This window comes from Aspergillus ibericus, assembly GCF_003184845.1.
Source record: "Aspergillus ibericus CBS 121593 unplaced genomic scaffold BO80scaffold_45, whole genome shotgun sequence".
In the NCBI taxonomy this organism is placed as follows: domain Eukaryota; kingdom Fungi; phylum Ascomycota; class Eurotiomycetes; order Eurotiales; family Aspergillaceae; genus Aspergillus; species Aspergillus ibericus.
In genome coordinates this window covers 48,855-60,316 of record NW_020292143.1, presented here as the reverse complement: position 1 = coordinate 60,316, position 11,462 = coordinate 48,855, and the positions used below count along the sequence as shown (strand labels likewise).

Genomic DNA, 11,462 nt, shown 5'->3' with positions numbered 1-11,462 from the left:
AAGCCCGGGGGAGGAAGTCATTCCCTTTCGGGCCATGGTTGAATGGCGGAGCCGCCATTCTTCCTCCGGTCGACAGTCGAACAGTAAGTACTCCATAGTCCAGACACAGTTCCTACTCTCTGACAACATCACGGCTGGTGTCTGCTCATGCTGCCAGAATCCATTATCCGCCAGGGTCGGGCTCGATCCGACCGATCATTACCCAAAACAAAACAGCCCACCACCGCACGCATGGTCGCCGTTGTCACAACGGGCTCGATTCGGTCGCCATCCCTTGTCGCCAGCATCACGCCTCTCAGGATCCCGATCCTCTAACCGGCACTGGCATGGTGCGCCGGAAGTGATTGGTGTGCTTGGATAGTGCGCCCGGCTTGCAGGTTGAGGCTGAGAGTCGGACACACTTCCCATGCAAGTGGCCGCAACCCCAGCAAATATTCTACTACGATCCCAAGGCGAGCCTTTCATCTTGCCGTGGACTCCGATGATTCCGTATTCTGACAATGCTGTTGTTGACGTTACACCATCCCGAGAAACCTGGGATGATATCTGGAGTCACCACAGTACTGGTTATCTTCCCCCAAAGACAGGCAACAGCCGGCTCCGCCGTACGGGCATATCCGACGGAAAACATATGGTTTAACGGATCCTCCTGAGAGCCAGGTAGGTGGTTCGTTAGCTAACGATGAGGAATCCGATATGCTACTCATCAAGTTGGTAAATGAATTATCTGCCGAGCACGGTAGGTGGAATCTGATGACATTTAATGATTCGCTCGGTTTGATACAAATGAAGTTGAAAGCATGACTAGCTAGACGAGCAGGCTCGGGCATCTTATACGGGTGGAAACGTGGTCTACAACTCCGATTTCTGTAGGAGTCATCCTACGTACAAGATGTAGATGCCTACTAGATACCGGCATCTCCCACACGGTCTCGGGTCTACTAACTACAATCCCCCGGTCCCTAGAGAAAAGCGCTGGCAATGCGATTCCTAGACCAATGCGCATCTCTAATAGTAGATAGTCCGATCTTTGGAATATCAGTAGCCACTGACTTGCTGGTGGTTTCTTGTCTCACCCTCACGAGAAACATGCATTACATAGTATCGTGCAGATACGATTGTCATTGGGCCTGGCAGATTTACGGCCTTGCTATGGACCGCCGACGTAACATCCACAGCTGGCGGTGGCGAAATCAGCAGACGTCCAGGAAGTTTGTGGGGGTTACATGGCCTGACTCCATAGCAGCAATAGGATGATGAGATCTTAGCCGGGCAGCTCCTCATTCCTTCTGGTTTTTTTTTTTTTTTTTTTTTTTTTTTTTTTTCGTCGTGATGTGACTTGATATTCATATTTCAAAACTTGCATCACACCGTTTCTTCTTTTCTCACCGTAATGTACGTTTGTCAAGCAAGCAATGGCTCTCTCGACACCAATCTCCCAATCTGGTGCAGTTCACGTAGTAGCATGAAAAGGCAACAGACTTAATTCTGCCGCCGACTGGCATCTTGAGTCCTTGACAGACTGGCTGCCTCTCGACCCACTGCTGATACGGCCAGGCACTAGAGCTGGGCCGATGTGGACCAAAACCTTAACGGCGATATGCTGCTTCGATTTCCCACAGAAGTCCAGGGCCCTCCCACGCATCCCGGCATGAAAGTCAATTGGGTTCAGAAGCAGACACGGCGTACACAGTAGGGAGTTGCTGGCAGGTGGCCGAAGTCGGCAACGAATCCGGGAAAAAAGATGAAGAATTATCTAGACAATAGGCATGTCTCGCCTGGGGGGCGACTAGACTACTGGGGCAATGATAAGAAAAATCCTGTCCCACAAACTCTTACCTACAATGCAACGTTTTCGCGACGGCAAAAGATAAAACGGATCTGGCCCTAGCGAGGGTCCTCTAACCCCATCTGGCGCCGGCTTCAGGCGCGATGCCGAATTTTCCTACAAATATTTAATACATGCATGGTCTAACACCCGTTTTCTGGGGAAGAACAGGTGCCTCGTGAGCCTTTTCCTTCCTTGCTCTCCTGCTGTTCCCCTCCTCCCCGCAATCCCCTCCCTCGCCATGGAGTCCAAATCCCTCGAGGATGGCACCACCATCGACCCCAAGCAGGCAACGGCTTCGGTGGAGGAAAAGACTCTAGTCAAACCGCAGGGCTTCTTTGCCCGCATCCGGTACTATGAAGAGTCGCTGGACCGGAAATTGGGTGTCGAGTCTCACAGTCTGGATCGAGTCCTTCCCGAGCATCGCCAGCCCCCCAACACCCTGGCCATGGCCTTCATCTGGGCGTCGGCTACTATGAACCTCAGTTGCTTCAGCACTGGCTTTATGGGAAAGGAGTTTGGCTTGAGTCTGGGGCAGACCATCGCCATTATCATTTGCGCGACGTTTCTGGGCGGTTGTCTCACGGTTCGCACTCCATCTTCTAGTCTACAACAGCAACGCATGTTGCGCTCGGCTACTTACACATCTATTCATTAGGGTTGGTGTGCTACAATGGGTCCCGGAACTGGCCTTCGTCAAGTCGCCATCTCTAGATACTCCTTTGGCTTCTACCCGTCCTCCATCATCGCGGCGCTGAACGTGATCGAACAGCTGGGCTGGGCTTCAGTCAGCTGCATCACCGGTGGCCAAGCTCTGCGCGCTGTTTCAGACGGTCACATCTCAATGGTCGTTGGAGTCGTCATTGTCGCCTGCGTCAGTCTTTGCTTCAGCTTTTTCGGATTGAAGGCTGTGATGACGATCGAGCAATTTATCTGGATGATTGCCTTTGTCGTCTTCATGATCATCTATGGAGAATCAGCCCACCATGCCAGCCTTTCAGATCCCTCTACCGTCTCGGGGCTTACAAAGTCCGGCAATGTCCTGAGTCTCATCAGTGTGATCTACGGCTCAAGTGCATCGTGGTGCTCTATCGTATCCGATTTCTACGTGCACTACCCAGTCAACACCTCCAAGATCAAGGTCTTTGTCTACACGACCCTGGGTATCTCCCTCCCGACTTGCATCGGAATGCTACTCGGTGCATGTATTGCCTCTGCCCTGGACGAGAACCCCGAATGGGCTGCTGCCTATGACGAGGGAATCGGCGAAATCCTGCAGATCATCATCTACCCCAGAGGATTCTCCAAATTCCTCCTTGTCCTCCTGGTGCTGTGTGGTAGTAAGTGCAGCCACCCCACTTCGAACCTTCCCCAATACTAACTCTTACAGTCGGCATGAACTGCATCGCCATCTACGCCGGTGCACTCTCCGCTCAGCTATTCGCCAAACCATTCCAGAAGATCCCCCGGATCATCTGGACACTCATTGTCTTCGCCTGCATTCTTGTCATCGGTATCGCCGGCCGTGACCACCTGCTTGCCGTCCTCAACAACTTTCTTTCTCTGCTGGGCTACTGGAACACCTCCTTCTTCGTCATCCTCTTCACTGAGCATTACTACTTCCGCAAAGGTAACCTCGCCAACTACGACCTCGACGCCTGGAACACCCCATCCCAACTCCCAGTCGGATTCGCAGGTCTCACGGCGTTCCTGTGCGGTGCCGCTGGTTGGATCGTCGGCATGGACGAGACGTACTATGTCGGATCTCTGGCGAGAAAAATCGGCACAGGCGGAGGAGACATTGCCAACGAGCTCGCCTTGGTCTTCACCAGCGTATCCTACATCCCCCTGCGGACGTTGGAATTGAAGTACATCGGACGGTAGATTAGTCCGACCATCACTCCTGTACTATATTATGATGAAAAAGAACACCCCCAATATCGTGCTAAATTAATGCACGATATAATACACATGCCGCAATTTTTCCTCGGCCCATCTTACATATACCTCCTATCTAATCATACCCCCTCCCCCACTAAACACCATCTAAACCCAAACAGTAACCACTACGGAGTATACAATAGATACTTAAGCACCGGTACATCCGCAAATCCACCGAAGCATCTCGGAACGGCTAGACAGATACTCCATACTCCCGCCTTGCATGAATGGAACTCTATCCCTAGCTTGCTTGCTTGCTGTCTTCCTAGTTTCCACCTACTTATTTACATAGTAGGAATGCACCTATATGTAGTAACTAGCATGTACATTCGGGATCCAAGCCTTGCGTTATCTGCATGCCGACGGTCTTCCCCGTGCAGCCAGCCACACCCTATTTATAGTGTGGTGACACTGGCTGATGTGAACTCAAACCCATACTAGTAGTATATGATAGTAGTCTATGATTCTAGGGATATGTATACAGCTCTCATGCTTGCTTTATGCTCACATAGTACCTCGGTTCATGTGCACCATAGTACTAGGATATATACTTATGTAGATAGTATCTATCCTCCAGATGAACATTCGCGAAAGTCTATTCCATCATCATCACACAGGACCAACTACTGACTCAATAATCAGATGTCATTAGATACTTAACCACAGGATACTAATGTGGGGTAGTATAAACGTATGGTTCGGTGTTTGAAGTTAAATGATGATCGCGGACCACACCTCACCATACCTCATCTTTTTCTAGAAAACTCGATACGATACGACTAACTCAAAGTAAGTTTCCACGGCGCGAACAGCGAACCGTTGAGCTTGGAGCTCCATACTTTGGCTTCGGGGTATGGAGGTGATCGTCGTCTGCTTTTTGAGATCGAGCGGGGATAAGGTAGATATGCCTCGGTTGCGGTTCATGGTACGGAGTACAGGACATGACGTGGGTGATTACTCAGCGATAGCATAACTAACTAACTAGCTAGTTAACTAGCAATGTAACTATTCATGTGGGAAGGGGTATGTGTAAGCTGTTCGTTTTGTTGGGTGTGTTGTTGGAAGAGATTTGGAGTTTGTCTTCTTTGTGCTTGGGATGTGGATGTTTTGAATGTTATGCAATGTGCCTAGTTGTAGGCTAGTATTGGTGGTGTATACATGCTTCTACTGTGTCCAGGTGAATGGTAGAGGAGGGTTAGAGGCCGTCTTGAGACATCATGGCGTCAGAATAGGTTGGATGGAGTAGTTCGAGGATAATTCTTAGGGGACTAGGCCTGTCGCTTTTCAGGTTCACTTTGAAGGGTTGGATCTGGGAGTTGGCCTACGGATGGTGATTGGTACTGTTGTATGAGAGCCATTCAATAATGATGGTAAATTGTTGAGAAGTAGAGCCAGAGATGGAAAGCAAGATGAGGTTTAAATTGATGGGCTAGAATGTGTGAAGAAGATGGAGAGGTACAGACAGAAGACACAGATATAGGGAATGTTCTGATGTGAACAGTGCAGAAAGTAAGATGAATGAATTTGAGGTACTCCGTAGAACAGACATATAGCCAATGCCGCATCGACAGTAGGAGCGAACACAGCTTTGACTTATTGGTGCATAGAGCGGTTATTACACCCGGGCTGGGACGCATAGACCCAATATACAAGTAAGCTTACCGTAATTAATATCATTGAGACTGAGAGTATCCGGATTCTTGATCGGATCATCGTCACTAAACCCAATTCGATTCAATCAATGGTGATGACATCAGACCACACGGCCATAGTTAATCAATCTGCTCCTTGGAATCTAGACAGGCCTCGAACTTCATTGTGCCGAGAAGAAATTGACGGGACTTGCCGATCCCGCTCCATGGTAGTTTGGAGGAGACTGGTCAAGTGGTCAGTACCCTCAATATTCAATTGAGATGTGCAGAATATTCCAGCCAGGTTTCACATAAGAATAAGTGATATATCGAACTGACAGAGCCGCGGGGCGAGACCTTCACCCACAGGCTCTGGAATAATTTCCTGCAATGAAAGCCTTCCTGTAGGTGATTATTGCATGCTTAGTGGGTGAGGACACGCCCTGATTTGCTGCTCTCAATCGAATTCATCAGGTTCTCCGCTCGTGGTCACGATTACCCGTCACATCATGGATATGATATGAATCTCACCATCTGAGAAGCCGTCTTCTCCGTCAATAAGGGGGACAGGTCGGGAAACACATGTGTGACTCGGCCGGGGTACGTCCTCTCGACGGCTGCAGGTGCAGGGATCAGAAATGAGGATGTCTATTCCGTACAGGTCCGGTCGATTTGATGGTGATGGATAGAGTCTCTGTACCTGCAGAGTTTTCATTGAGATCAGAGGCTGACAGACACAACCGATCCATGATCGTGTATCAGTTATCAACCCTTTCGGGAGATAAGTACGTAGGAGGCAACTCAGGCGGACATTCTCTGGCGATGACGCTACCGACTCCAGATCAATAATGAAGCTAATATTGGTGGCTTGCCCTGGCCCATGGAACGTGATCCACCGTGTTATAGAATAATGAAAGGATTAATTCCATTATGGAACTGGAAGAGGGTTGCGACTTGGGAGCGGCAGAAGTCGGTTGGAACCTATTCTCGCAGCCCCGCCTTCCTAGCGTGGCACTAACCGTACCAGGTGTCCACGGTGCCTAACCTCTTGTCTGTCCCAGGCTCCCAGCAGGATTATCGGATAGATTAACTGATGGTGGTTCAGGACAGTACTTTCTGATACTACGGAGTAGTGTGATGGTGATTACGACCATTCCGACTGACATCGGGTGTACCGTCAACGAATCGGGACAAGGGAGCTCTACCTGTCTCCTGCCTCCTGTCTCAACTGACAAACCGAGGTGTTGAGGAGGGGAGCGGAAACCGGTGGAACCCGTCTGAGAAGGGAAAGCATCTGTTCGCGATCCACCCGCCAACGGGACGCAAACTGGGGTCAAGGACACGTCTAGAATTTTTCTCTTTGCCTAATCGGACCGACGGTCTCTGAGACAGCTGATGTACGCTCCTCCATCCAGGTCGAATTTGGAACCCAAAAGTACGAGACCAATGGCCTCCCTCGAAGATGATCCAGTCAATAATCCTATTGCCGGGGATGATTATCTACACAGCAGTTGGAGGGTTGGACAGAAAAAGGAAAACAGGCACCGGGCGCTCTCCCTGACCGCCCGATTGACAACTGGAGGACTTGGTAAGTATTAAGCAGAGAGATACCACCTATCTCTTCTCTGACTGCTAGTATCTATCTGGTAGTAGAGATTACCATACGCAATACTCCGTCCTCCCGTACCTTACCTACAAGCCTCTAAGCCCAATCAATAGTATTAGACATTCCCCATCCAACCGGGCCCCAGTGGCTGGGCCCGTTATTGTCTCCATTGTCACTGGTAATAATACCTGACCTGACTCTCCGTCTCAGGACGGGCCGTTCTGGCAGGCTGGCAGACTGGCCCTGGTTCGGCCTCCAATCCCAAATCTCCAAACTAAACCGCTTGCTGCTGGGGCCTGCCTCCTGCCTCGCTCCCACCTCCCACCTCTCCCCCCCATACCAATTCTCCGTTCTTCTTCCCCCCCTCGCCCGCCGTCATCGTTGCTGCATTATTGCTTTTTTGGCGCTGCAGATCTGTGTGCTGAGCTGTCGGTTATCTGCAGTTTTCCTGCACCCAGTGAAATCGCCCTCACCTGGTCTGTTTCCTTTTTCCCTCTCCTGTCGTTTCGCCCCCTCTTCCCCGTCCAATTCCCTCAGGCCAGTCACCGCCTCTGTTGGCTGCTCTGCTCTGATCCATCCAGCGGCTCTCCACGTGCTAACCACTGGTTGACGGTAGTCCGCGGCAGCTTCTTTCGCGCCCTCCCTTGCGTCGCTCAGGCATTCTGGGTCCTCTTACATCTCCGATTCCTCCGTCTCTCCAACGACACTCGTCCAGTTGGGGCTATCGATCTGACCGTGCAGCATCACCACACCACCCACACCCACCCCCCCATCCCCCGCCAGCGGCCTTACTCGCCTACCCTATCGTCGACACGGACGGACGGTAGGTAGGGACAACCGCAGCGCGCACCGCCTCACCCGGTGGCTTTCCCCCCTCCCTCCAATCAAACCACCAATCCCAGTCGCTCAACCCTGCTGCTGCCAGTCGGCCGAACTGTCCCTCTACCCCCCCCCCCCCCCCCCCCCCCCCCCCCCCCCCCCCGCGCCCCCCCCCCCCCCCCCCCCCCCCCCCCCCCCCCTAAACTTGCACGTCATGAATCACGATAGTTTTTCCTCCCTAAAATTTCGACGGTCGTCAAGCAAGCTTCACAAGGACCCTCCGAGTTTCAGCTCCCGCATCCTCAAGAGCCAGCAGAGTAACACGTCACTAAAGCGGCACCCCTCCGCGCCCGTCTATCCACGTTCCTCCACCGGTGGAAGTCGAGAGCATTCGCGGACCAGGTCCAACGCCTACGGATCTTCCTCATCCTCCCTCGAACAGAACAGCGGCGGTCCGTCCCCAGTGCTCACTGGCAATCAACCTGGATACTTCCCGAATAATCAGCATAATCCTCCCAGAGCCCGCCCTCCCCACCGATTCTCCCTCAACGAGCAGAGCTCAGATGAATTGATTGGGCCCCCGTTAGACAGTCGGGGCATGCTCAGTTCATTGCAAGAAAACACCACCGAGACTGTTCCGCAGAAACCTTCCAACCTACGATCTGCTACTAGCCCCGACACCCGAGGATTGAGACAGTCAACTAGCTTCACAGCTCTACAGAACCGAATGGAGACATTTGTGCATAGGACGACCGACAATGACCGCCCGGCGAATCCGAAACGTTTATCCGATGAGGGGGGTGGTACCCGGCCATTCGGCACGGGCAGAAGCAAGAAGAGCAGTTTCTCCAGCTTTGTCAATAGCATGCTAGGTTCCCCCCGAGGAATCAAGATCTCCGCTCCTGAGAACCCCGTGCACGTCACTCATGTTGGCTATGACAACCAGACGGGCCAGTTCACTGGCCTTCCCAAAGAATGGCAACGGCTGCTGCAGGAAAACGGTATCTCGAAAAAAGAACAGGAGGAGCACCCACAGACCATGGTTGATATCATGAGATTCTACGAGAAAAATGCCCAGGGTGATGACGAGGTCTGGCACAAGTTCGACCATGCCTATCCTCAGCAGCAATCGGTCACCAGCCCTATTTCCGCACCGACTAGTATAGCCGGTTCTGGGTCTTACGTCCCTGCCTCGCAGCGGAACTCGCCCCCTACGAGTCCTCGTTTCCCACAGAACCATGAGGGTAGCTTCGAAAATCCACGAGCGCCGCCTCCCATCCCTCGTGGGCCTCCTGCGGGAACCCAAGCGATGTCACCCCCAGTGGGTGGCTTTGTCCCCAATCGAGCACCGCCAAAGCCTCCGACCCCTGCCAGTATGACCCCGGCACGGCCTACACCGCAGCCTCCTACCACGGGCTCATACAGTGCTGCGCCAGCACGCCCAGTTCAGGAGGCGTATACTCCTCCTCAGTTCGACACGCCTCCCATCCCAGAGACGGAGCCGTTGCCGTCTGACCCTCAGTTGAGCCGATCAAATTCAAAGGCAAATGGTACTCCCGTACCGTGGCCACCACACAATATCCCCACTCCAGCGCAATATCAACAGAAGCAAGAGCAAGCAATGGCCGCGGCCCAGCAGGCAATTGCTACTATCCAGCTCGACCGTTCTCGCAGTCAGCGTCAGCAGCAACCTGCTCGTCCGGAGCAGAAGCAACCTTCGGTTCAGAGCCCTCCCCAACACGCTTCCCCCGTCGATGAGGCTGCTCAGAACGCACGCGCCGCTCCCGCAGCTCGCCCCCGACAGCGGCCTCGCCAGAGTAATGCTATGGATATCAGGTCACGGCTGCTCGCCATCTGTACACCTGGCGACCCTACTCGCCTCTACCATCACCTCAACAAAATTGGCCAGGGTGCGTCCGGTGGTGTGTTTACCGCTTACGAAAACGACACCAACAATTGCGTTGCCATCAAGCAAATGAACTTGGATCTGCAACCGAAGAAGGACCTCATAATCAATGAGATTCTTGTTATGAAGGACAGCAAGCACAGGAACATTGTCAATTTCTTGGACAGTTACCTCCATGGTCTGGACCTCTGGGTGGTAATGGAGTACATGGAAGGTGGCTCTCTGACCGATGTGGTTACCTTTAACATCATGAGTGAAGGGCAAATCGCCGCTGTCTGCAGAGAGGTAGGTGCTAGCTTTCCCCAGCTCTTCATTGCTACCAATGCTAACTTCATCAGACTTTGGGTGGCTTACAGCATCTTCACTCGAAAGGTGTCATTCATCGTGACATCAAGTCGGACAACATCCTTCTCTCAATGGACGGCAATATCAAGCTAAGTAAGCTGTCTTCAGGATTGCCCTCTAGAAGCTTTTTCTGACATCAGTTAGCCGATTTTGGCTTCTGCGCCCAGATCAACGACTCGCATAATAAGCGAAACACCATGGTCGGTACCCCATACTGGATGGCTCCTGAGGTTGTGACCAGAAAGGAGTATGGCCGCAAAGTTGATATCTGGAGTCTGGGTATCATGGCCATCGAGATGATCGAGGGTGAACCTCCTTATCTCACCGAGTCGCCACTGAGGGCTCTATATTTGATCGCGACGAACGGAACCCCCACCATCAAGGATGAGCACAACCTGTCGCCTGTTTTCCGTGATTTCCTGCATCTTGCCCTTAAGGTGGACCCCGAGAAGAGAGCGTCGGCGCATGACTTGCTGAAGGTATGTTCGGTTTTCTTGACTTTTTTTTTATGGTTGCTGACTGATCAATTAGCATCCTTTCATGTCGCTTTGCGCGCCCCTGTCCCATTTATCGCCCCTTGTAAAGGCTGCGCGGGCCAGCAGAGCCCAAGAAAAGGCTCAGAAGGGGGGTGCCTAGGTACCGTCGCATTCAACTGTTACTATATATGTCGATGTCTTCTGTCTTCTCTCTCCCAGATACCCATTACTCCTGATATTCCATATTTGCTGGACAATGATATGCTGGCATTGCATTATGGCAGAGCCTTGTTCGCATCTTTCCCCCATTGCGCGGTTTTCGCATCTCTTGTGAATGTTTAGATGGCGATGACCTCATCGGACGATGATTTCTTGAACTGGTTTCCTTTCCTGCCTGGCTTGCATTTCCGTCTCTGCCAACCCCCACATGCACAATATCCTTCCTTTGACAAACCTTGACGCACGACTCGTTCTTTCGATGTTGGTTCCTGAACGGGGGAAGATGCTTGTACAATCTCCTTGCGCCATCCATTCCGCTGCTGTTGATATTGTCGGTTTGCGAGTGTGTTTATTGTTGTCATGGAGCCGAAGCTCAAGATGAAGCTTGATGCTTCATATAATGAACGGGGAGCCTGTTTCTGGAGCGGCTTCAGGTACCCACCTTGTTGTTTATTGCCTTGCAGCTGTTGGGGGGGGCTCCCCCGACTTCTTCCAGCGATCAATATTCTTGATGATTTATGAGGCATTTCCCGACTGTTTTGACGACAAAAAGAACAAAAAGTGTGGAACTTTTCTTGATCTGGTTCTTCTGATGGTATGCTCCTATTGTTCGAGGATAACACCTTGTGTTCTTTATTTCGTCCCCGATTTGATGATATGACTGAGGGTCAGCTCTCATTGACGACTAGTG

General features: G+C 51.8%; 3 protein-coding genes across 3 annotated transcripts; 2 read left to right on the top strand and 1 right to left on the bottom strand.

Moving 5' to 3' along the window:
- Positions 1–90: 90 nt before the first annotated feature.
- Positions 91–643, bottom strand: BO80DRAFT_428237 (uncharacterized protein). Its single transcript, XM_025720207.1, has one exon. The coding sequence runs from the start codon at positions 463–465 to the stop codon at positions 199–201; it is 267 nt and encodes an 88-aa protein (XP_025571709.1). The 5' UTR covers positions 466–643; the 3' UTR covers positions 91–198.
- Positions 644–1,851: 1,208 nt separating this feature from the next.
- BO80DRAFT_389687 (putative nucleoside transporter) lies at positions 1,852–3,797 on the top strand. The gene is made up of 3 exons (XM_025717125.1): positions 1,852–2,414; positions 2,487–3,168; positions 3,219–3,797. The coding sequence occupies exons 1-3, from the start codon at positions 2,070–2,072 to the stop codon at positions 3,710–3,712; spliced, it is 1,521 nt and encodes a 506-aa protein (XP_025571708.1). The 5' UTR covers positions 1,852–2,069; the 3' UTR covers positions 3,713–3,797.
- Positions 3,798–8,007: 4,210 nt separating this feature from the next.
- Positions 8,008–10,801, top strand: pakA (mitogen-activated protein kinase kinase kinase kinase STE20). Its single transcript, XM_025714115.1, has 4 exons — positions 8,008–10,016; positions 10,070–10,169; positions 10,221–10,555; positions 10,608–10,801. Exons 1-4 carry the CDS (start codon positions 8,040–8,042, stop codon positions 10,710–10,712), a joined length of 2,517 nt encoding a protein of 838 aa, XP_025571707.1. The 5' UTR covers positions 8,008–8,039; the 3' UTR covers positions 10,713–10,801.
- Positions 10,802–11,462: the final 661 nt, after the last annotated feature.